Below are 27022 nucleotides of genomic sequence, written 5' to 3' on the forward strand. Positions count from 1 at the left end.
GAGTGATTTTCCTTCATCAGGGCTAGGAACAGACACCAAGTAAAGCTGTGCAACAGATGATGTTTAGCACTGAAAACAGTTTTTCCTCTGGGCTTACTCCTTTATCTCGCAGAAAACATAGCCAAGACATTTGCCAGTGTAGTTGTCCCATATACAACAGTTTCTTCACACAAAACCAGCTCTCTTCAGCAAGGAGCACATCACAGTTAACAGATCAAGGCTCTCACTTAGCCCTGCCCAGTGCAACAACCCAGCAAAGTTCAGTGCTGCTCTCACAGCCTCCCACCCCTGCACAGCAGATCGACATAATCTTGTTGAGTTTGCACAGCACCCACCACAAGTGCTGTTATTCCCAACCAGACCCATCAGTGCTACTAAAGGCAAACAAAACTAGGGACATTTGAGACAATCAAACAGCAGATGTAGCAGAGATTAATTAATTTATATTTGAACAAAGGCAAAAGCCAATGGGAGGTTAAACACGACAAGCTTGAAGGGAATTCATTTGAAGACAGAGCTGAAGGGAGAGATGCTGAAATGGTACATTTCACTGCATACTGTGGAACTGAAAAATGACTCAAAGACATCTGAGATTTAAACAGTTACAGCCAAGGAGCTTATCTTAGTATCTAAGCTGTGATTCTTCAGGGCCAGCTTTATAACTCTCCTTAATACACACATCATGGAGACTTCTGCAGCACACAGGAACATACCATCAATCTGACTGAACTCCATTGTATTTTTTATTATACAGACAAGTGCTGAAGCTTTATTTGTGCAAAGGCTGCTTTTTATCTATAGGAATAGGCCGATAATGACAGCTGGATTAATGTTAACAGAACAAACTTTATTAGCAACTTGAACTATTTAAAAAAGGGGTCTTCACAAATTAAATCCATAGATGAGTTTAGCCACCCTAAAAAGTGGTAATTCAGTATCACTCAGCCACAACAGGGACAATGGAACTATCAATAGGTTCTAGCTGTTCTTTTTATGGCATCGATTTTTTTTTCATACATTCAAAGCATTATTGCATCAGAAAACATATCATGCATCTTTATGTTTCCAGACAAAATCACCTGTATCTGTCATTTCTAGCTACATCTCAAAGGTGCACCAAATCTACAGTTTTATGGTTTTAGTTGCATGCTTTGCCTATATGCATGCTGAAATAATAAATATTAAATACAGGAAAGAACATAAGAGAACCAAACTGACATGAGGAATATTTTACGACAGCTCTGCTATATTCTGCCAGTTAAAGAACTTGTCAAAAAATTGAGGTAACAACAGTGGCCACACCACTCAGCTGAGATCGCTCAAAAGTCATGGAAGTTTTCAGAAATTCAAGTACACAAACACCAGCTGCAACTTGTCAGAAATGCCAGAGAAATTAGGTTTGCTGCATTTTATTAGTCTATTAGCTGGCGCTCACACAGCTCCTTGTAAATCCTTTTTCTCACTCGGGGCATATCTTCCTGGGAGAACTGAAAAGGCTGGTCTAAGGCGAGGCACTTGCAGTACTGAGGAAAAGGAAAAGGCTCAATTGAAAAAAACCCCACATTTACTGTATGAACAAAACAGGCCACTGATTTTTAAAAAGCAGTACTCTTACCTGGAGCACAAAAACCCCACAGTCACTGTCATTTTTCTGTTGTGGAATGCACTAAAAGAAAAAGAAACAAGTAGAGACGTGTTAGATCTTTACTTGTCCTTTTATTCTCCAAGTCCTGCTTCAAGTCCAAAAGGAGAATCAGCAGAACGATCAGGTATCTTGTTCTCACAGCCAGCTGTTCTGCAGCACCAGAAACTGAAATTGTAATTACTTACTCTGATCCCAACTTTTGCAAGGTGACACTCAACACCTTGTTAGAATAACACCTGACATTTAGAAAAATATATAGTGTAAGGCAGAAAACAAATTACAAATCTTTCTTTCAAGTTTGTTTTCTTCTAGTGACCTACACAGAACAGCTTCTCAATTAGTTTAAATAAATGTTTGTACAGCATTATCTGCTTTACACAGCACCAAACTACATCAGGAAAGTCACACAGGCCTGATGAAAGACTACTCTCAGCACCCATGCTACCAGCAGGGGCTTTCCTCCCCCAGCCACACCAAAGGGTCTTGAAGAACATCATCAGGTGAGAGGACTGAGACAATTTCAAATGGTATCTTCAAACTTTGTTATTTCTTCAAACATGCCCAATTTTGAGAACAGGAGCTTAAAAGTTCCACTCACTAGTGCTGCTATGTCTTAGGCACTTGAAGAAGAAACAATTATTTTCCCTCAATTCCCAGATCTTCTACCTCACAGAATGCAGGAGGAGAAACCCTGATTGCACAGTATGTGCATGAGTGCAGAAAAGAATCATTTCATCACTGTATCAGCATCTAAAAATAATCCTGTGCAAGGAGGGAGCTGTTGGGAGTGTATCTAGTGTGCAATGACCTGTTTTATATCTTTGGAGCCATTATGGGATGGCTACACACATCACATATTCCCTCATTTACACTACACACAAGTTATTTCCTTTTATTGTTGCCAGACTTTGTTTACTTGTGATCAAATGCAGCGTGCCATGAGCAACCCTGGAGACCAAAGCCCTCTATCCATAGCAAATATAAAATACAGGCAGTAGCAGCATTAGCTTGTTCCCTCCCTCACTAAATCCCATCCATTTAGCACTGTTCAGTCTTTTCAGGAGAAGTCAGGAAGCTGAGTCTCTACCTCATTCAGTCCTTGACCTTCTGCCAATGTGGGCAGCAGCTACAGGTTTTGCTGCACGGATACCTGATTGTCCAGAGATTAGGCTCAGATCACCAAGCCACTTCCAGAAAGTATTAAAGACCTGGTGGGAGCTGAATGAGTGACAGAGCTCTAATTCCCAAGTGTAACCACCAACCACCTGTGTCACTCCTACCACCCTCCTCCTGGTCAGCAAAAAACCAATTTACTGCTTGTACAAATATTTGGGTTTAGAAGCAGCCTCCTAAAATCTCCCAGAAAGTCAGACTCAAGAGCTTGAAGTGCTGCCATTTACCTTTGTCACAGCAGTCTGCCAACCCTGAAGAAACTCGGGGCGATTCTTCTCTTTTGCTTCCGTCAGCAAATACTTTCGAATGTTCTTTAAAAAAGAAAGGTAAAAACACACTAATATTATTTACCAGGTAAAGAAGAGAAGAGAGACATTGACATCTTTGCTGGTAACCTTTTGCCAAGGAGGACAAATTTCAGGTAAGCATTAAGCATTAGAAGCTGAGCTCAGATCCAGGGGTAAAGACACAATCTCTGGAGGGTTTCTACCATCAAGGCTTATTTTGGTTTATCAAGGGGAGCTTCAACACCCCTCAGCCCCACTCTCCACTGGTATTCTTAATACTAGATTAGCTGTGGCACTCAGGCAGAATCAGAGTGCTCTCAGACATGCAGTGACACACGGACCAGTCTGGCATGTGTTCTCTCCTGGCTTCCTTGGCTGACACCAAGGCCCTTACATTCAACACGACAGCACTTTCCTGCCTGGATCTCAATACAAAACACTTTGAGTTCTGCAGCTAATCAACAAAGCTCCAGGGAGTTTTAGTGACATACAGGAAAAAATGGTCTGACACAAGCAAAGAGAAGGGAGCAAGATAAATGAGCCTATGGTCTTGGGTTAAGCAAATCATTCTACTTCTCTGTAAACAGGCTGGTGCTTTATAGCCCAATTTAAACACGCTCCAGCACACTAACATTCACCTTGGTGGGTGAATCACAGGGGAGTTCTGGGTATTGGTCCTCCTTCTCCTAGAAAGGGTAGGAATAAGCGTGTCTCACATTTGTGAGACTTTTAACGTGCAAATGCCTTGCTAAACGGGAGAGGCTGGATTGCAAGACTGCAGGATGGACTGCAGGGCAGCTGAAAGAGAGCCCTGGTTTATGCTGCACATTCAGAAGCTGGAGAGAGTGAGGTCTCTTGCTCCCAGAACAAACAGTAGCTTCATCCTCAGCAAATGCCAGCAGGAAACTAGCATCTTCATTCAGAAGTCCTAGCTGGGAACTCTCCTGGGTACAGTAATTACTGCTCTTCTGCAAGCCAACAACTACACACAGTTAAAAGTAGAGGGCTGCTGCATCAAGCAAGTAATTAAGTTGACAAAATTAGCTTTTCTAAGAGGGTCATTAAGATTTGCTAGTCCCAGCAAAAATTTCCTGGCTCCTCTTTACTAGGAAGACCAATAATTAAACTCCAGTGTCAAGGTTGCAGCTTCAAAAGGTTGCCAGATTATCAGCAGAGGTACACATTGCCTGTACCAATGCAAACAGGAAAAAGGCAACACACTGTTCACAGCAGAGTAACATGCAAACCCCACTGGGCAGCACTAAAACATCTTCAGTCTGTTCCCTCACCCAGGCAACCTCCCCCCAACAGGATCACAATTTAGCATTTCCTAAACACAAGTCCCTTAGCAGCTGAAAGAACTGCCTGCACTCTCCCTCCAGCTAGTCTGCTTCCCTATGGCACTTGCCTTTGCTTCCCTGCTTTTTGTGGGAGTGACAAGACAGAGCCACAAAAGGTGTACCAATTACACAGTCAGGCTAATTAGGCAACAGGCAATCTGACCTCAACTCCCAGCTCTGGTGTGACCCTTGAGGTCTGTGCTTCAGACTCCTCAGAAGGACAAGCTGATTCTCATTTCATACACGGCAGGACAACAGAGACACAGAATTGAATGACTGAGGCTGAACAGAAAAGGGGGGTGGTTTGTTTAAGAAAATGATTCAGACTTTGCAGACACAGCTGTCACTCTTACCTCTACACAAAACTTGAAATGAATGCCTTGGGAATCATAAAATGAAATAATTCGACTGGGGATGTTCACAGTAATGAGGGACCAGTGGACTTCCAGGTGAATAGGAATTAACAAGAGAGTCTTTTTGAACAAGTCCACCTGGCAAGAACAACATATATTAGAGAGAATTCCACAGGCTCAACATGGCAAAGCAGTAGACTAATCATGCCCAAGCCTCCTCTCCACCATCCCCTAACTGAAGTTGTCTTTTTCACCCTTCCCTTTTCCAACACATCCCTCATGTCTGTCTCATACACAATTTATTAGCAGGCACAAAAACAGTTACAGCCCAGGAAGTGGCTAAGGAGCACTGTACAGCACCAGAGTTAGTTCCCAGTGTATTTGTGGTAAAAGCCTGCTCACGTTACACTGTGACATCTGCATCTAAGGAGGATTTCTTAAGTCAGGATGGTAATGCAGTCACGCTTCCATTTGGGTTAGCTACGTATCTTCAGGAATGACACTCCTGTAGCTGAACACCACCGGTTTCTATCAGAGCTGCATCACGGATGGGCAACAGATGAAGCAGTTGTGATTACAAACACCCCACAAAACCAGCAAGCTAGTGCAGTTTGACTCCCTCTGCTGTAACACAGGCTCTGCAACTTGCCAGAGGAAGCAGGGAAGGACCACATGATGCTTTGGTAAGCAGAGGGAGGGGGTGAAGACAGAGCAGATTCATCCTTTCTTGAACTTAACTTTGTAGCAGATGTACTGCGGTCACAGGCAAGCAAGGGAGAAGGTCTTGAAGTACAGAACAAGTACATCAGATACAACACCCCCAGTGTCTGTGTGGCAGATGAGCCCTTATGCTTTTGGAAGCGAGTCAAGCCAGGGCCTTTCATGATCCTCCTTTTCTCAGCTCGTCTTGAAATGGTTGTCTAAATGCTAGGGTTTTGGTGGCACAGTCCAGATTATAAGCAAAAATAGAATACTGAACTAAATGAACTCATCCTGTGGGAACATTTCTATGTTGCTTTTATTTTTTTTTCTTTCTAAGCACTGTGCAATTTGAAGAGTACATAACTGCTGCACTACTGGTAAAGGCAGGTCGTTTGTAGGAAGGAAAAGTGTATTTGTTGAGTAACAGTGGGAAGCTGAAGGTACAAAAAGGTTTGAGCATTCACAGCAGTTATCAGCTGAGCCTGGCTCACAACAGTACTTTGATTGTCACAGGCCTCCACGATCCCTGCAGAACCTGCTTCCTGACCAGATTACAGCACATTCGCTACACAACAAACGATCCATCATTCGTGAAGAGAAGCACAGAGATGTCAGCCAGCTGCAAACGGAGCCCACAAAGGAAAAGTGGAGTAAGATAAATGAACTACACTTTCTGTAATGTCCAGCCACAGCAGCACCAGGCTAAACTCAAGGGTCCTCATGTGACCCTAGCTGTGGGGCTGCTGCAGGCGTGAAAACCTGTAGCAGAAGAGTGGAGAGAGGCAGCCAAAAGCCGGAAGGGTCTTAAGACCTGATGTACAGAAAGAACAATGGCAGCCTAGGATCGCTTCACCCAGTGCAAAGGCAACTGCCTGACACAGCAGCAGATCAGAGCAGCAATGCCAAGCTGATCAGTGGCCAGAAGGGACAGACATGAAGAGGAGCTTTGAAACCACTGCAGCTAGATGGAGAAGAGTATTGTTCTGCTAGGCTCTGGCCTCCAGGAGATCATAAAACCTCGGGCAATTCTCTGGTGGGTTTAAAAAGCAGAAAAAAGTTTCCCCTAATTGCATACTGGAGGATGAAGCAGCCTACTGAATCCTTCCAATAGAATCTGCATAGATCTCATCCTTGCTTTAGAGCTTCTCCAGGAATTTAAGCATAAACGCCTGAACTATTGTTCCACTCTTATTTGGTCACTCCTCAGCAGCAACAGAAATACAGGTTCTGCTTTCAGAATCTACCTTCACTTTTGGAGTTTTTGCAAAACTTGAGTTGCTGGAGAAATAGAACATAAAAAAAGTCTGGGAATATTAAACACCAATATTCAGTTTCTCTTTAAAGATATTTTAATAAATTATATTAATAAATTTTATATTCAGATAATGAGTTCATCTCTAGCATTTCACAGATGTGTACTATTTAAGTGCTTCTACAGAAAGATCATACATTCAAACATGGTCCTTGATTAGTCTTGCCTCATCTCCCATACTGGAAAGGACAAATGTTCACCAAAAAAAAAAAAGAGCACTGCTCTTTTTATTAGCTACCTCATAAAATGCCACAACCCATGATTTGATACGGGTTCTGGAAAGCAAGGTGAATTCTGTCCTTGCCATGAGAACAACCGTTTGGCTTATTAACTGTGGGTCTCTAATTTCTGTTTTCTAGTACCTGTATGTGTTATTCAGGAGTGACAATTTGATTTTATCAAACAATCAAACAATCAAAGTGTAAGATAAAAGGAAGAAGGAGAATTAAGTCTGCTCTCCTGTAGATTAACGTATCTGGCACGGTCAGGAGCAGTTTCTTGCAGGTAAATTAACAGCTTGCATGAACATAAACAGCAAGATCAACTACCATGAAGATGAAGCTATCCAAAGTACATTTTCACAACATAACCATACTAACTTGAACAGAGAACCACCCTACTAGTTTTATTAACCTCTCCCCACTTTGTGTAACTCCTCTGCAAACCCACCCTTTGCAGACAACACACTGTAAGCCAGTTTCAAGTTACTGATAAACCCAGCCCAAAAGAACCAGAGCACTGATAACACAGAGTTAAGTGATACCTTTTTAGTCCATCGTTTTACCCCATTATATCCTTTGGTTACCAGCTGTCTATGAAAAAAGCTGTTAAAGAAATGAACCTAAAAAAGAGAGAGAGGAGGAATAAGCACAGAAGTCTTTGTACACAGTCATTCCCTTTCCCCCAGGATAATTTATACAAACAACTTGTAATGAGGCAATATTTAATGCAGGTTTAGAAACAGAACCCCGGTAGGGACAAAGAGAGGCTCTGCCAAGCCTAAACTATTGCTATTCTTCAGCAAGCCAATCAAGTAAGCCTTATTTCCCTACAATACATGATGTGAGCTACTGCAGCATTTATATTTACACTTTTGTATATCCAGGCATATCATGTTTAATTTTTTGTTGGGGACAGACTTGCAAGGAAAACACTAGGAGCATGAAGTTACAGGTTTTGTTGCTTTTTAGAGGGATTAAGGAAGAGAACACTGGAATAGCAAAGTAGGGGTGGCAGGGAAAGAAGCAACTTCTAGTTTTAGTTGCTGGAATCTCTGAGACACAAAAAAAATTATAAAATTGATCATAATAGTTATGAGATTTAATCCAACAACATGGTAATCTTTATTTGTTGACTATGACCAGCTCCAGACATGGAGAAGTATTTTTAAGTTACAACTACAAAAAATGTAGGCTTATGTTAAAAAAAAAAAATTAGCTCAAGGTTAACACTGTTATTCCCTGTACTTATATTCTTGCAATTATAGGAACAGATTAATACAAATGGAAATCTGCAACATCTGTTTTTAATAATTCTGTTAGTATAGAGGTGGTAGAAGGCTTCGAGTTACTATTTGAATAAAAAATTCAGAAAACTCAGCATCTGAAAACAGCCTAACAACCATTAGCTATACCAACAGACTTCAAAATCACATTCTGAGGTACCAGCACAAAATCTCCCATGAGGATTTCAATTATGCACTATGAAGAAAAAGCAGACACAAGCAAACAGATACAATCTCCAATACCAGAACTCCAGCACACACTCAGGAAGTACAGAGAATACTAATGAAGAAACACCATCACCACCAATCAAAGCAACAATGCTCTTTATTCAGAGCTTGAGAGTTACATTCTGCACAGGTCACCTAAAAATGGCTTTGTTTGGTTCTTCCTTTGTGGTCTCACCTGGAAATTGTTCACCTCTACTAGTAAACAGATGGCTTTTTATAATTGCCACTGCTGCAAATTTAGTCACAGAAGGGGGGAGGGGTTGGTGTTGATTATTTTTTCCTTTATTTTTTTCAGCTGCCACCAACAGTTATAGACACTGCAGCTGAAAAGAAGTAAACATTCTGTTGATGATGCACAAACCGAAGAGAGTTCTGCAGAGTCAATACTGCTAAGGAACTGAGCAGCTCTGCATCAATTCACATTCCCAGGCAGGCAGCTGATGCAGTTTGAGCTGTTACAACCCCCACAGCTGCGAGGTGGGCGGGCGGGTGGGTGAGTGTGAGCAGCACATGTGCATGGTTCAGATGTTACCATTCATGGTTTGTCATCTCAGCAGAAATCCATCTTCATCAGAAATTTCAGCTGAGACAACAGAATGGTGAGTGTGGATAAAGCACTTTAGAAGCAGATTAAGCTGGAGACAGAAACCACTAGGCGGGGAAAAGAGAGTGGGATGGGTGAAAACAGGGCACCTGTCTTCTACAGGTACAACTGTAACGTCAGGCTACCACAGGGACCACCTGCAGAGCTAATCCATTAAGTTCCTGAAACGAGAGCAACAGTGCTGAGAACTCCAAGGAAAAGAAGGAATTTTAAGTAGCAGATAGCAACATGTTATAATGAAACTACTCAGAACATCACTGAGCTAAATCTCAATTCTGTATCTGAAATACTCAATATTTCACTCTTCTCTCTCAATCTCTAGTTAGGTACATTTGCATAATAACAAAACCCCTTACCTTTTCAGGGACTGCATCCATTATCAGTTCACCATACATGTTAATTATCTGTAAGAGTTAGGAAATATATGAATATGAACAAAATACTTCTGTAAAACCCAAAGTAATAAACTTCCATCAAACATAGGACCTTTCACACTTAAACCAGCACTAAGTAGGTGAGCAATTTTAGGAACATTTTGCTGTAGTCTGAAGGACAAGCACTCTGGAACTAATAGAGGTTGGCCCAGAGAGACTGTAACTAGCTGCTCAAAGTCTGCCTCAATTTGAAATGCAGTTTAATTCAATTTAACTCTACTGGTGCATGCCCTGGGCACCACAGCCTTCTTGGTTTTTTGGCTGTGGGCCACAGTCTGCTCCTTCACTCTGCTGTTCTTGTCATCTGCTCAAGCTTGGGGATGCAAGATGATGCTAAAACCCACACAGATAGCCACTGTTTTCTCAAAACAGTGCAACATCATTTCTTCAAAAGGTAACAGTTTAATTGTGACACCTCCTGTCTTCCAGACTCATAACCACTATGGCTGCACCTGCCACTGTAAAGGTTGCTCACCACTTCTTTTACTTCTCAAGCATCAAGTAAGGATAGTCCACCTATAATGTAGCAGAAAGTGAACAACTGAAATCCTAATATAAAAGGTCTAAAGGGGGTAAGGAAGTATGTAAACACCAAGCATCTCTGACCTGGTCATTCAGCCAGTTCTGGCCTTCCAGTGTAGCTAAATCATCCATATCTAGCATGTGCTTATTATAGAAGACCCGGAAATTGCAAGTGGAGGTTTTTGGATGTTTTTCCCGATACTTCATTATTTCCCTGGTGATAAAAGGTTTTCTAAAACAGGATTGAAAAGGCAGAAAAAAAAGTCAAGATCATATCAAATGGACTTCTGTTAGGTGTTAGACACGGAGTGTGCAGTAGCAATGCAAGCAATTTGTCCTTTACAAAATCTAGAATTTGATACTGCTACACACCTATGGGAGAAATCTTCATTAAAGACTTCTTTTAATCTTCCCATGACATCTTTTTCACAGAGTGGAACTAAACTGCCATATTTCTTCATAACTTCATCTAGGAATCCTTTAAATATACCAGAAAAATGAAAGTGCAAACATGTAAAAAACCTTCAGAGTTCACTAGTCCAATTAAACACTAATTTCTTCCAAGTACAAGCAGCAATCATTCCATACCCAACCAACACAAAGCACCACATCGTAAGTGTGTATTTAGGAAAACTGAGCCCATATGTGAAACATTAAGGAAAAGCAGGGGTGGGGAGAGGAGGACAAAAATAAAAATAAAAATAAAAAAAACACCACACAGAATCACATCACTCAGCTTTACAGGAAAAGATTAGACCCCATTCTTGCCACATACATGTATCACCTACATCAAACTAATTACAACAAAGTTACAAGAAGAACATGCCCCCTGCCTATTTCAATTAAATAATCCTAAATAATTTTACTGCAACATGGAAAGCCATCAGATTCTGCAACAATTTTCACTGAAAAGCCAGTACCTTGTCCTTACAGCATGCAGAACTACTTGCCTCACATGTAAGCAGCCCTGGCTGGCAGTGTCTGCAGTCTGTTTGGTTTCTCTGCTGCCACCACAGCAAATGGAAAAGACACCAAACAGACTCTGAGCAAGTTTAACTTATTTAACCTTGTATCCTTGGGATGGCATTTAAGGTGACACAGTCAGCCATGTCAGCCTGTCATTGCCTGGGAAAGCACTGAGCAATCACAACACCAGAGACAAAAGATATTGAGTAGAAATAATGAAGAGATGGATGCTGGAGGAATTAAAAAACCTAGGAAAGATTTTTTTTTTTTTCCCCTCAGACACAAGACTGGTACAGTGGAGACATAAATCCCACTCAACATCCAAAACCACTTCAAGAATGAAAGAGAATGGAAAACAGGATTTCAACATTTGTCAGTGAATAAGAGGAAAAAAAGACCAAGTTGTCCAGCTTCCTGAAAATGAATTTTCAAATGCAGCAGAAAACACGTGTTCTGTGTACAGAAAGCTGGATCTGAGATCAGAGTGTGGGGAAATTGCACTAACCCAAATTCCATGACTCTTCTTGGGCCTGGGTGTGATGGCAGATAGTATCACTGGACAGTGCAGTGTATGTTTAGCTTCCTGATTACTAACCTTTACCAGTACTTCTGGAAACTTTTCAAAAACCAGAAAGGGAAGAAGCAAGAGAGACACATCTGATAGAAAAAAGTGCCAGAAGAACAGCAGTAATAAAAGAATGAAAGAAGGAGAGAGACCAAGAACAAAACACAGACAAGAAAAACAGTGAAGATAAAGCATCAGTCCAAGAAGCATTCTTCATGGGAAGATAATCTTCCTCACAGCTCTGCCACTCACTTGCCTAAGAACTTTTACTGCTTACAACTTAGTAGACTGTGACAGAGAGGATATTTCTCACTGTGGCTACAAGTCTTAGATGATGCATGGAGCTTGTAAGTGTACCTTATTCTAATAGATAGAAATTTTTGAAGTTTTTTATTCATACATACACAGGAAGGATTGTTCTTGTAGTTACAACTAACTGCAGCAGAGCTCCAAGAGATCTCCAGCTAGACTGACTTCAAGGAGGGAAATAGGAAGTTCAGACCTAGTGCAAGATCAGGCACCCATGACAATCAGGATTTGCCACAGAGCTCTGTTTGATACTTAACAGCTCACCAGAATGCACTGAATTTTGTAGCCCACTAAAATCTGAGTTCAGCTGCTGCAGAGAAATTCAAAACCTGAAAGCACCTCCAACAATTGTATCTCCTTTGTGCATCTACCCTAGGAACTTGTTTTCTCTTAGCATTATCTTTGAGGGTGCAGTTAATTATTAACAATACTCTTACACAGACAAGAACTCCTGTACATAGTTATACCAAAATTAAAATGCTTTTTTACAGCTTTCCAGCTGAGAAGACTCAGCAGTGCTACACTATCCATATGAATGTGTACATAATGTAGAGTTGGCTTCAAACCTCAGAGAGGAACCCTCAACTCAGAAGAAAATGGAAACTGGTATCACCAACTTTCATGAAGAAGCTTGGTCAGAACTCTTAAAATTGTCAAGTGTGGGAAAGTTTAGTGTATTTTCTGTCTGTCTTCAAAGTTTTTCAGGCCTCCCACAAAACAGAACACGACTGCCTATCAGACCACAAAACTTCAACCTCTGCTGCCCTGCTACAATCTTGTTTCCTGACTGTTAGAGAAGGACTACATCCTCTTTTTCTGCTGGGCAAACTTTAAAACTCCATTGCAGAAGCAGTCTGTTTGCTGTGGTACTACCATTTTCTCGAGTTCTCACACAGCACCTGGTCCTTGCTGGATCATGTAAAGTCAGTCAGAGAAAAACATTCCACACCAACTTGTGGCTATGGATAGCTAAACCAACATTTGAGCTTCCATGTCTCCTTCTTCACATTTTGCTTCAGAGAATCAAATTGCAAAACTGAAGGACAAGAAGGTGAGCAGAAAAATCAGAGCACGTCAAACTTCAAAAAAAGCCTCCTTTAACACAACTTGACACCTGCTATATTAATGGGACTAGGTGGCATGTGTTAGCTTGCTGCTCCTCACTATGTGTACAGTATGCCGTTATACATAAATAAGACACCAATTACTATTTTTACCATGCTCCTCTTTAGAGATACTATCAAATACTGCATGCTCAGCATTGAGTAAAAAAAAAATATCCCAAAACCTTTTTGCTGAACTTTTTCTAAGGCTAGTCTTGCCTTTTTAAAAAACTGTAAGATCCATCAGACCTGCTTTATGGACAACTGAGGAGAAAACTAAGTGACAAAGAACAATATTTGGCTGAACAATATTAAAACCTGAGATTAATTAAGTGATTTAGTTCCAGTCTCAGACAGAGAAAAAGAAGAGAGGGTAAGACTGGAAGGATTAGAACATGAAAGATTTTTAAAAATCAAGTTAAGAGTAATAATTGTCAACCATTTAAAAAACTGGAAGTTTTAACACCATACCATCTTCTGAAACCACATAATAAAAGACATTTAAAATGTCTATCAACTATTTTCCACAAAAATTCTAATTAAATTGCATTGTATTCTCTAAAACACAAGCAGAGGCACCGTTCAACTATCCTAACAAAACAACTTGTTAGCTAAACATTGATTTGCCTTTCCTTCATGCAGCTCTCCACTTGGCAGCCTCATTTCATCAAGTGCTATGTTAAGCACTCTTTACAATTCACAGTAAGAAACAATTTAATAAGGGAATTAAGGCAACACGTAAACTCCACAATACATCCAGCAGTTTTTAGGAATTCCTGGAAGCCCTAGGATATGTAAAAGGTGTACCACAAAGCCACGTTGCCAACTGCTCATCAGCCACCCGGGAAGCTTTCTGACTGTTCCTTTTGCCTCCCTTCCGAGTTCCTGATTTTAGTCCTGTGCTTTCTGGTGAAGGCTCCTCAAGAGGACTTTTACAGTAAGGGTGATCTAGTAACTTTGCACTAAAAACGTCCAGGTTTAAGGAGCCCTCTACTTCCATTTGGCTAGAGCTGTCCTCATTTTGTGCCAGCTCCACGGATAAAGGTCCATTTGCAAAATGATCATTGACATCAGAATCCTGCAAGGAGGACTGCAACAGTATCATTCCATCTACACCCATAACCTCATTAGATTCTGCATCATCTTGACCTGAAACATCAATTTCTTTTCCTGTCATGGAGACATAAATGTCAGAGCAATGATCCTCTGCCAGAGCGCCGTTGGTCTCCACCTCACGCAAGGTCTCTGCCTCTGGAGAAGTTCTGGCATGCAGTTCTGGTGGGACAGCATCTGCACTGCCATCCCGCCCTCCGGATTCTGGCTCCTCAGAAGATGGCTCAGCACACGGTAACGCATCCCGGGAACAGATCTCAGATGCACATATATCCTTCTCCTCACCTAAAGATCTGGGTGTGTTATTGTTCATATCTGATAAGCTGTACCGGTTCAAAAGACGGCTGCTTTTAGAATTCCAGCAGGAAAGCAAATTACACAATCCACTTTCAAAATCCCGTTGGAGGGTCTCTTGATGGTCCCTCGTAACTTTCTTCACCCACCTTGGCTTGATCTTTCTCAATTTGCAGGTTTTGCCTCTTGCTCGAAGTTCTGGGGATCTTATAATTCTATACCGAAACCTAACCATAGAAAGCTTCTTATGCATCATAAATAAAGATCTCTTTTTTACAGTATGATGGTTAAATTTGGACCTCTTTATAGCTGTCAAGGGGCCACAAGTTCCATTCCACTCCCTTTGCAACAGCATCTCCTTTTATAGTTGTTTAAAACTACTAGGACTGTGTTGCCCTCATAATTATTGCTCCTCTCCCTACTTTATCCAAAGCCTTTTTTCTTTACAGGTGAGACAGCACCATGCAGCATACCCCATGAGACACAGTGAATATTGCCAGAGATGCTGTGAAGAACAGTGACAGTTTGAAATCCTTCATTCAAGGGATGCTCACTCTGAAAGGATTCATTGTTGAGTTTTCTTACAGCTTCTCCAGACGTGCTTTCAGCTTTGTGACAGGGACAAGATCTTTTTGCTCTCTCTAGTTATGTAAGGAAAGCTGTAGAGTTCAACAGGTTTTTTATAAGTTTCTGCATTTAGAGGCACATCAGGAGCCCACCTGCTTTGGAGCTCAAGTGGCTTCCTTCCGCACTGCAGTCTTCTGTACAGTTTATTGTGATTTAAGCTCACAAATAGCTGTGCACTCTGTCTTTTCTTCTTAGCTAGGAAAAATTGCTTTTGGAAGCAGTATTTCCCAAGCTCCCCAAACCCAGAGGTCCATCTTCTAGACTGGGCCAGCAACTGACTTCTTTTCCAAAGCAAATGTCTTCTCTGGCTTTTCATTTTCTTGCTGCATTATGATCTGAAAAACAGCTGAAAGAATAAGGGAAATTAATTCAGACTTATCTGGACTGTAACATAATAGCAAAACACTAAGTTATATTCCTCAGGCAACATGCCTATCTAAAATTCCACCCATCCTCGAAACACAATTCCACGTTCCCTAGGACATTCTCACTTGCACCAAAAGAACAAGAAGCAATAGTTGCAATGGTTCAGTGTGTGAACAGGCTCTTCTCATTTATCTTCCCTTGAGGTACAGCAATAAACAAGTAGGTAATCCCCACCCAGCCCATGATCCCTGTATGTAATTTCTGACTCCCTAGCCTCAGGTTAAATCTCTCTCAATACCCACCTTGCAGAGCAAGCACGGTTAACTAGCTTGCCTCAAAAGGCTTTTGAAAAACAAAACTTTGAAGCCCAAGTTAGTCAACAAGCAGTGCCGACTCCATCAGCACTTGTTCTTGTGCACCAGATGTCAGCAGGCACTCTGAAGGCACTTCAGACACTCACACAAATGCCTGCATTAAAGGAACAGCAAGGCACATACTGCCACGGAAATTTTGATGCTCTGACTATATAAAGAATGACACAGCTTACTCTGTGAAGTGCTTCCTCTATATTTACAGTAACAGCTCACTCAGTATATAAACACCACCAGCAGCTTCTATAATCAGGGTTTATCTTTGCATTAGCAAAGCAATATGAATGCAGGACACCAGTCGATCAACTTAGAAATCTTTCCCCACTCAGAAATTGCATCTCAAAGTGTATTATCTGCATCTCAAAGGATGTATCTGACTCTACACAAGACTGTTAAAACCTGCACAGTAATATCTATTAATCTTCACTACATAATTAAAAGTATTAGTTCAAAGGTAGAAGAATCCAGAAACATAAGGAGAAGACATCAGCCACACACAACACAGGATTCTTCACACAAATTATCCCAGTCTCAACAAGTACATCACACCCTGTATTTTACAAGTTTGTATTTTTCTCAAGCTCAAAAATGGACTTTGTCACCCTCCTCTAAACAACAGATTCTGAGTTAGATTATTAGAACAAATTTTGTCTTTGCCACATTTGTCCCAACCACCACATGCAGGTATCATCTAGCTGAAAATAAAGGAGTCTATAAACAGAAATAAAAGATTAATGATTGGACTTCAAATGCAAATATAAATGCTCAGCACTTGCAAAAACAGGCATTTAGAGTCAGACTTAAGAAGCTCTTCTGCATTTTTCACTCTACCCAGGCATAAACAGCAGGTAGCAATATTATTATTATTTTATTTTGGTGGAGGGGAGTAGAAATGCAGAAAGAATTAAGAGTATCATTTCTCACTCAAATACAGTACTTTACCATAGAAAAAACTGTCCAGAGTTCACTACCTACAATAGAACCCTTCAGGGGTAGAGATGTGCAAGACAGCACAGCTCAACAGTACAAGCAGTGCAACAGGATCTAGCTCTTTTGTAACATCTACTGGTCACCATGCAACTTGGTTACCATAAATATCAGGACATAACATCTCCTCATGCTAGTTTTCTCATACTTGCTCTTTATGGTAGTTTTGGTGGGGTTTTTGGTAGAGGGAGAGGGGCTCCAGGAGTGGCTCCTGTAAGAAGCTGAAGAGCTCCCACTGCTCCAAACCCAGCCAAGGAGCCATTACAGGGACAACAAAAGCGCCTCTGTGATTAACATACGAAAGAACGGAGATAAAAGCTGAGCAGGGCGAGCAGTCAGAAAGAGCTGAGCTGGAGAGGCAGAGCGGTGCCCATGGTTGGTGAGGAAGAAGAAGGTGCCCAAGCAGAAGTGTCCCTGCAACCTATGGAGTGATGGGTGGCTGTCCCCACAGGAGCGGAATCACCTACAGCAGCTGTTGTTTCATCCGTACTAGACTGAACTACTGGTCACAGTGAGGAAAATACTGAGTTAGATTCTAGCAAAGGTAAGTCCTGAGAAGAAGAAGAACCTACAGCAAACTTGAATTGAGACAAGGGTGCAGCCACCGTTTTAATGCAATCAATTGCAACAGCAATTTAAATAGCTCATTTGAGCATCAGTGTCATGAAATCCAGCTGCTTACACTGAAACTAAGGAAGATTTTAGGAAAGCTGTTCTGCCTACCTGTTAGAACGTTCTGCTTTATTGCTTCACAGTATAACTTGCAGGATTAAAAAATACCTAGTGTTTGTCTGTGATGCACACACCAATTTCTCCACATTGAAACTTGTTTCTGTACCAGTAAGTTTCTTCTTAAAATGGGGAAAAAAAATTGACTGAATCATTTAATGAAAGCAAACGTTTCCTACCCTCCCCTCTCCCTTTTCAGACATGATCAATTTGAGTCTGGATCCCTTTAAAGCAAAGGCATCCAAGAAGCAGTTAATCCCAGTCCTAGCAGCTGAAACAGTTGACTTTTCAAATAGCAGTATCACTTAAGAGTGATAAAAGATAATTCATACACAAATATTTAAAGGTGCTGCTTGAAGAACTGTTTTTTCTGCCAGTCCTATAAGAGTATTACTGGTTTTACTTGGCAACATAAATCAGCAAGGCAAACGACAGTTTAAAAAGTGCACTGCTAGAAAAGCAACTGAAGTGAGCAATGTAGGCTAAAAATAAAGCAAGCACCACCCAAAGTTTAAGAATCTGGAGAGAAAGCCACATCTTTGCCCCATAAGTTGACACAGATGATAAACCTCTGAAGTTGAGGAACTTGCACCATCCAAAGAGTCATTTGGCTAGGACAAGCTCACATCCAGCACACAGGGATGCTGCCAAGACTGCACTGCACCAGCAAAATCTTAAACCCAGGCAAGCCCAAGATGTACACCTCCCAAATACCACAAGTGAAAGAAATTTACTGTCCCTAGTCCTCACCTCTTCGGTTGTTTGACATACCATATGCAAATGATTAAATATTGAAAGGCACAATCTCTTTTGCAGTGGGCAAAGCCTCAAACTGCTCTGTACTGATGGCAGATTCGAGTTATAAATTTGCCTTGGACTCTTTAAGCTTTTTAAAAACATTTGGGAGCCACTCGGTTTTCAGAATACAGGCTTATCCCAAGAGCTCTGGTAAGTTACAAGCAAGCATGACTTTGTGTCAGCTTGATATAATGCTGGCCTAAAATTCACTGAACACCTACACAAGAGGAATGAAGGAATGTGAGGCCCTTGATCCTCTATTGAGGAAAAAATTCAGCACAGATACATGCTGTATTTTCCATAGAGCAATTAGCAGCTTAACATTTGCAAGTTACATGGTTGCAGCTTATGCCACCTTCAGTGAAATTAAGTACTGGAAAAGACACTACACGTTAGCATCTTTCACCAATTTTAAGCCTGTTATAGTTTAACTACTAATTAATACTTGGCAGTCCTATTAATTTTTGGCATGTTTAGAGTCCAGGTTTTAACTGAAAAGCACAGAAACTGTAAAGGCAGCCCAAACCAATGCTGCTGACAGGATTCTAGCCAGAAGTTTCTAGCTGACACTTGGAAGTGTCAGACCACAGAAACCTTTTGTCCAGGCATGCACAGGAGAAACCCACAGCACTGAAGCAGCACAACTACTTCATACTTCTATCACCACAAGCTATCTAGGGCTGCGTCCCAGTGGCCAGCAGATCCAGAGAGACACACAGCTGGTGAGGAATTAAAATACAGCTCACTTGCCAACTCCTAGGTTGCTATTTCTTTTCCCCCAGACCGCCCAGGTTTTAATATTACTATTCAAGATATAAAAGAAGCTTGTTTTGAAGAGCATCAGTAAGGTAAATAAAGCAAACAACCTTGGGAGTGTGGCCTTCTGAAGGCAGGAGTAATTAATGCATCCCCTGCTCCCATGGGAAGCAGTGGTTCTTGCAACATCCAGCAAGTCCAGCCAGCAGAGACTGGGGACAGGCTCACAAGGACAGAAGATAAGCAGGAAAAAGAAAGCAAGCCTGAGGTTAGATAGCCAGGATATGCTGTGCAAGAAGATGCCCTCCCTCCCCCAACTGGAATCCAAAATTGGAAAGCAAGAGAGGAAGCTGGGGAAGGGTGTCTCTCTTCAAACCACCGCATGGCCAGGACTAAGCTGATAAGGTCAGGAAGTCTGAGATGATTCAATTAGCACATGCAGAAGTAATGAAGGTTCACAGCACTAGGAACTATATCCTCTTTGCTTTCTTTTCTGACCTGCCTGCACAGTTCTGTGAACTGTTAATCCAACGTTTTGTTCCAGAGGTGAAACAAGCCCCAGGAAAACACACTTTGACAAAACATCATGTATTAACACAAGACCATACAGAAATGGTCAGAGTCCAAAGTTACCAACTCAGAACAGAGGACGTGGCTGATGACCCCAGTTACCACTCTGAAGGCTTTAACTCATACAGTTATTTTAGTCTCTTCCCTTCTCTCAACTAGTGCTTTCAGGAACTAACCCACAGTCTCACCTGGCTACACATCTGCTAAATTTATTTCTGGCAAGGCAATTATAATTTACTTACAGAAACATCCTCCTTTAGGCTAAACTAGATTAGTGGAGATATGTATAGCAGATAAAATGGCATTTAAGTGAAATACTGTCACAAATCAGTGATGAAAGAGAAAAAAATGCTAGATTAAAGAGCCCAGTTACTTTTGTACAAGTAAGGCGTAAGGACATAAATAATTTTTACTTTTCAGGCTTTACATTTATTTTAATGAAATATCACTCAAGCTGTGTGCCTTCCTACCTCAACACCCCTGCAAGGCAGAAGCATGTAAGTAGCTAAAACAAAGTCTATCAAACTTTACTGTCCAAGCCCTGTGAAGAGAACAGAAACTGAAATTTCAGTCAAGGTCTTTGCACATGTCTGGGACCTGATGTTCTTAAAAGGCTTTCCTTAAAACACAATATATTTTCACAAGTATTAAAAACATATTCCTGCAGCTTTGAAAAAAATATTACTTCTCTACTTGTGTCAGCGACACAGAGACATGTAAAGGTGAGGCTATCACCAAATGCAATCCCTTTCAGAACTAGAAGTCTGGGCTGGAGTAAGTTTAGTTTGGAGGTGGCTGTAGGGAGAGCGTGTTAAGTTAAACCCAGTCCTCAGCTGAGGGACGCGGCGCTGCTGTGCCTGCCCCACAGCTCAGCACCCCACGTGCGACAGCCACCCCTGCCGAGCCCTGCCCCACCAGCGCGGCCCAGCTCGGAAGGGCTCCGGGAGGGGAGAGGAAGCACCACCGGAGCAGATACCGCTCTCTGCTTACACAGCAAAGCGGCTGGGAGCCCCGGTGTGCGAGAGACACCTCGGGGGCAGAGAGCTGAGGTCGAGAGGCCAAGGGCGGAAACAAAAAAACCGTTTAAACTGAAAACCCCGTTCTCCATCTGCCCAGCTCCACCAGCGCCCTGACTCTCCCAGTCCTGTAGTTAACGCAGAGTCTGCCCGTGCTCCCCAGGAGCGACCGGCACCCGACGCCTCCGGATTTTCGCCAGACACCCCGTTCCCGCTAGGTTCCCTGCCAACCCCCGTGACAAGGCCAGGCACCGGGCACCGGGCACCAGCGCCCGCCCCGGCAGCCACAGGCGGGCAGGAGGCCCGAGTGCAGGCCGGGCCGGCACGCACGGCGACCAGCGGCGCCCTGGGCCTCCGCCCGCCCTCCGGGCCCGCCGCGATCCCACCGCCGGGGACGGGCCGGACCCGGGCGAGACAAGCCCGAGCGCAGCTGCAGGGAGCTGCGGGCGGGCACCGCCTCCCGCTCCCTCGGCCGCACCGCGCGGTGGGACCAGCCGCAGCCGCCGGCCGGGCCGCGCTGCACCCGCACTCACGGGGCGAACGCAGGACAGGGCGGGCCGGGCCCGCCGCCCCCCGCCTCACCTCTGCCCGTCGGCGCCGCCCGGTTCCCCCGGTCGCCCCCCGGCCGCCGCCAGGGCCGCGCTCCGCCCCCCGCCGCACGCCGGGCCCGAGGGCGCTGCGCCGGCGCCGCCGCGTCAGCCCTGCGACGGGGCGGGGGGCAGCGGCAGTACGGCTGCGCCCGCCCGGGGCCCCGCGGCCGCCGGGGCAGGGCCTGTGCTGCGCGGCCTTTCCTGCTGCCCGCCCGGAGCCGGGGCGAGGCAGCCCCGGGGCCTGCGCGACAGCGGCGCAGGAAGGGGAGGCGGGTCCCTCTGCCCCGGCTCAGGGTCACCCTCCCCGGCATGGGGGGACCCTGCAGGCGGCCCCCTCCCCTGCTGCGCACCGGCAGTGGCCCCAGCATGGAGGAGTTAAAGAAAACAGCCTGACTTCTGGAGAGGGGCGTTTCCCGAGGTCATGGAGTGACAGGACAAGGGGGAGCCATTTCAAACTGAAGGAGGGTACATTTAGATTAGATACTGCGAGTAATTCTTTCTTGTGAGGGAAAGAGACACTGGCACGGGTTGCCCAGAGAAGTCGTAGCTGCCCCATCCCTGGAAATGTTCAAGGAGAGATTGGATGGTTGGGCGGGGCTTTGAGCAACCTGGTCTCATGGCAGGTGTCGCTGCCCATACAGGGGGGTTGGAACTAGGTGATCTTTAAGGTCCCTTCCATCCCAAACTATTCCATGATTAGTTAATAGCTCGGTATATGGGTGTGTCCCTAAAAAGCCCCAGATTGAAAAATACTGTTATTACTCTGGCCGCGGCAGTCTGGCCAAACTGCTCCTTCTCCACCCACAGCTGCAGGCAGGGCAGTCCCAGGCCACAGGGTTCATTTCTCTGTGTGCTGCCTTTTGCAGGTCGTTCACCATATCTGCACCCCAGTTCCTCTGCCTGCAGCGTGGGGAGGAAGACACCGGCCCCTCTAACAACTGCCCGTTGTAGAGAGACATCGTGAAAATCGGAAGTGCTCCAAAACTGCTGCATTTTTGTTGCTGGGTGGAGAAAGGTTACGCTTCCTTTCCCGGGGTAGCCCCTGTGAGGAAAAGCTAAAGGAATTTCTCCAAATGAAAAAAAAACAACAAAAAAACCAGTGAAGCAGGGAAGACTGGGAAACAGCCATGATGCATCATTTTTGCTACAGCTTTGCATGAGGTGAACTGTTTAGTGATCATGCAGTATCCATTATGCTGTGCATTCCTCCAGGAATTACAGTATCCAGGCCATGGCTTGTGAAATGCTGTAATAAAACCATAAATTTTGGGGAAGGAAAAGGGGATAGAGAAGTCAATAGGTGATGCAACAAACAAAACAGCAAAGTCAGTGCCAAACTGAGAGTTGCTGGCTTTTATTTGTTTGTTTGAAAAAAAGTCCATCCCAGCTCTCTCATTAAACACAGTGCTCTCCTAAGCAACCGTTTGTTCTTCCTGCACAGTAAATCCAGCCAAAGTTGGGATAAGCAGTTTCAGAGCAACAGGATGAGTCCTCTGGCCTTTATGAAACACTTAGTAAAGAGGGTGCACAAGGCAAAGCTCAGGCCATGAAGTCAAAACAGGAATATAATAAATTGAAAGAGGATTCCTCCCCTACCTATCTGAGTTCTGCAGTGCTCTGTGCAGCAGCCCCTCTGCACTCAATTCACAGCCTGATCCAGGCGATCATTAGTACAGTTTATGGCGGGCACTTGAGACACATAAATGGGAGCCCAGGTTCATGAGATCCTCTTAAAAAAAAAATTAAAAAAAAAATCATGATTTGACTTTTTAAATGTGGGGTTTTATAAGCTTTCTGGTTTTGCCTGTGAGGATCAGCCTTATCGCACGTTCATGCTTCCTCTCTGTCCACAAGGCCTAGCAGCAGATCTTTAAAAACTGGAAGCTGAGATTCTCAGATGAGTAAGATGCCTGTAAACACTGAGGCTTTAAGGAATGCGTGAAAGACATGAGACTTGTGAAATTTAATAAATAAATAAATAAAAGCCAGACTTGGCAGTGCTGACAGAAAGGACTGAATACCAACCACATTACTGTAACATTTTTGTGGCCAAACTTGCAGCCTCAATGTTTTAATGATGGCAGCCTTTACTGCATTTAACAGAAGCCTGGATTTGATTCTTTCAGAATAAAAGGGCTTTTGAATGTTCTTTAAAGGCAGTTTCCTGACTTCATTGATCGCTGACACAAACACCAGAACTAAATCTCCTGCATCTTGAGCTAAAGCAACAATCCCATTAATTTGGACAGCAGTGGGCATGTACAGGAAGCAGTTGCTGGAAGACAACATGTAGCATGAGCTGAACCAGTTGGCTGCTCTGCATCTCATGTTGCCAAGCAAGAACAGGGCCAAGGTAAATCTCCATATAACCATGTTTTATTTGGAGGTTGCTAACAGCCAGTCTGAATTCACAAAAGAATGTGAATAGCCACATCAGGAAACTCAGCAAAAGTTTATTCAAACTGGCAGGGTTTAAGAAGGAAAATTAAATGTGTTCTTTGTTGTCCCTGCCTATTTTTCCACTTCTGAATAGGAATAAAATTAAGGATTGCTTGCACATTCCTTGACATAGCTTCAAGTTGAGATGTAAAGACTCTACTGGCAGAAATATCTGTACATCTCAGCACATACTTGTCAATAAATACATTGAAAGGATTGTTGTTAAATTGCAACAAAGCAAAAGAGCTTTAAAAAAGGTACATTCAGAGCAGGTGAACTCTAACCTGAGCACAACTAGAAACAATGGAGTGTGGCTACACTTTAGCCCATGCTTCAGGAAGTTTGAATTTTCTCCAGGCCTTAAGAAACTTCATGAGGTTAATCCTTCTATAGTACAGCAATACAAGGGGTGGGAAGGAAGCAGTAATGCAATGGAGATACATCCCAGAGTTCCCTGTGAGGAAACATCCCCACTACATAATCTTGCCTCTGTACTCTCAGTCCATCCCAGTTACTGAAGAGAATTTGTATCAGCTGGAGCAGCTCTGCCCCTGCTGCTGCCCTCCCCGTGGCCACCCCACATGCTCACACTCTGCTTGTGACTCTGGTGCCTCCACCCCTATATGCTCACTTTGTCCTCACAGGGAAGAACAAGTACACAGCAGCTCCTGAAAAGATCACTTTGGCATATTTCAGAGGTGAAGACTGGCTTCTATCTCACAGTTAACAAAAGTGGCATTTCTTTTTCCCTCAAATTCAATGGACTTGATAAAGATTAAGCCTTGTATCACTACAGCCATGTAGATAGTAATGAACCTCATTTAAGAGGTTGCCAATTTTCCAGCTGCTCATCTCACTACATCCTCGTTAGCCCAAAGCAAGGGCTGGCAATATTATGTGTGCAGCAAATCCCAAATTGGATCTGCAAAGTGATCCAATTTAAAAAAAGAAAAGAACACAACTTTTTCAAAGCAGACTTCTCACAGCTTGTTCAGAGTGTGCTTCCTGGCCTGCACAATTCATCCAAGGCAGCTTCTGGCAGAGATGGGGGTGAGGGAACCTCTGACATTTCCATCACTGCAGGGTAAGTTTTTCAGTTCCTCCTCTATGATTATAACCCAATTATATAAATACAGGCCGAGCTTTTAAAGTACAAAACCACCGCTGCTTGCACAACTACTCAGCTGCATTTAAAATATCTGTACTTTCATAATTGCAACACTGACAAGGATTTCAGAGGGAAGGCTGATTTTCTTGAGGGAAAGAGGACACTTAGTGATTGAGGATGGTGTGTATTAACATCAACATTCTGCTCCACCACAGACTCCTGGAGTGAGCCTCCCTGTATCTGGCATTTCAGGACAGTTCTTCACCCCACACTGGCCACCAGCACTTGCTAGTTGGAGGCTATTACCTCTCTATCCCAGGCTGCAGGGCAGAAAATATTTCTGTTTTCTGACCACTTTGCATGCAAGTCGGAATAGCTTGGGCCACCCTCACCCGTGGTTTATGTGAAGATGCCCAGCGTTGTGTTGGAGGGTGAAGAGCTGCACAGCCGATCAGCTCTGCTGTGGTACTGGTGCCTACCTTCACATGGGTGGGAGCAGCGAGGTCCCAAGCAATTCTTGCTACTCACAAAACAGACTGAGTGCTTCTCAGCTCTCACCCTACAGGACACCCACCAGGCTGCTTCCCTGCCCTGCAGGCTTTTTTTGAAATCAAGCAGATTGAAGGCAACAGGCTCCAGATATAACTGTAAAAAGGGACTGTGGAAGTGAACGAAAAGCACCCCCTAACATAATGTTTAGCTTTGGACTCTGATAGTCCATAATTATATCTTGCTGTATGTCTGCACAGACGAGAGCTCACTGAAACCATGTCCAGGCTATATTTAAACCAGCTATTCCAGGTACCACAGGCAGTATCGTCATGGTACCAGTGCTGTGCAGGCTGCAGAGCTCACTTGTGAAACTGAGAAAATAGACAGGTGACTACACTCTGCTGTGCTTTGTAGCTCACCAGGGCTGCTACTCAGCTAGGTAATGTAAAGTTAGTTGTAGGAACATTTGCACATCTTTAGTTACGCAGCAAAATCAGCCGAGGAAGTTTCTTGCCTCCAGTCACTCTTTTTCACTTCTGTATCTCTGTTCCCTTCTACTGACACTCCAGGTGTGCCAATACTACTAATCTGTGAAGCTGACTGGAGATTGAATGCTTGAATTTATTCACATGGAAAAAAACCAACCAAACAAAAAAATCCCCAGACCAACCAATATCCAACAGTTGTTTTTCTCTGGAGTTGCACAGAGACCACTAGAGGCAGAGACAGGCTAAAGCAGTCAAGGCTAGAAGGGCAGGCAGGAATCCAGTTAGCCACCAGCAAAAATGTACATGGAACCATGATTTCAGAAGGGCCTGTCACTGCTCTTGTAGTGACAACATACACACAACTCTTAAACATGCATAAATGATATTAGTCCAAATGGTGTTACAGAAATGATAAATGTGGTCTCTTCCAGCTGACTGCCAAAATCCTTCATTAAAATATGTTGGTTGTGTTCTCTCTAACAGTGACACGAGGGGGGTAAGATCTGGGAGAAGGCTGCCTCCTGGGAGCACTGCTGATGCACAGCATCCTACTGGTACATTTTGTCTTTTGCTTGGCAGCCAGACATGGGACTTTGTTTTTACACTCTACTGTCTTTCACTCATTTCAGTTTGTGAGGGATTGTTTCATCAGAAATAAAAGAGTGAAGTGGAATAAGGAATAAGTTAGAAGCAGGACAACCGAGAACTTGAAAGAAAAAGAGTTAAAAACCTCCTGCTGCAGAGATTTTATTATCAGCTTCCCCAAATTATACTGTTACTGTAATTGCCAAGCTCCTTCAAATTCCATACAAATGTATACTCTTACAGTCAAATGGGAGATCCCTGTGCAGGGCTGAGCCCCAGGTGAATAACCAACCTTATCAGCTCAAAGCATCAGTTGCTGGCATTTGACAGGTATCCAAATGTAGTTGGCCCATAACTAGTCACTGCAAGCACTTAAACTTCAATCTGGTAAATGTTGAAGGTTTAAGCACATAGATTATTGCTAATGGCTAAGACTAAAAAGGGGAAAACAGGATTCATTAAAGGATTCCATGTTATCTTTAGTATACAAAAAACCCCATGAAAATTTAACCAAAGAAAACCTCTGCAATGTTACAGGAGTTACACGAGCACCAAGAAACATCAGGGATCCTACTGTGCTGAAATTTACTGTGATATTAACCAAAGTTGACTATGTAAAAAGGAGAAATCTAGTCTGACCTTGCTG

The 27022-nt window shown here is 43.3% G+C and overlaps 1 protein-coding gene across 1 annotated transcript; it reads right to left on the minus strand.

The window, feature by feature from the left end:
• Positions 1–423: 423 nt before the first annotated feature.
• Positions 424–21466, minus strand: SENP5 (SUMO specific peptidase 5). The gene is made up of 10 exons (XM_051626152.1): positions 21257–21466; positions 13855–15427; positions 10477–10582; positions 10189–10336; positions 9505–9552; positions 7576–7653; positions 4799–4936; positions 3046–3129; positions 1616–1666; positions 424–1523 (listed from the first exon to the last, which is right to left on the minus strand). The coding sequence occupies exons 2-10, from the start codon at positions 14807–14809 to the stop codon at positions 1413–1415; spliced, it is 1719 nt and encodes a 572-aa protein (XP_051482112.1). The 5' UTR covers positions 14810–15427; positions 21257–21466; the 3' UTR covers positions 424–1412.
• Positions 21467–27022: the final 5556 nt, after the last annotated feature.

This window comes from Apus apus, chromosome 8, assembly GCF_020740795.1.
Source record: "Apus apus isolate bApuApu2 chromosome 8, bApuApu2.pri.cur, whole genome shotgun sequence".
NCBI classification, from domain to species: Eukaryota; Metazoa; Chordata; class Aves; order Apodiformes; family Apodidae; genus Apus; species Apus apus.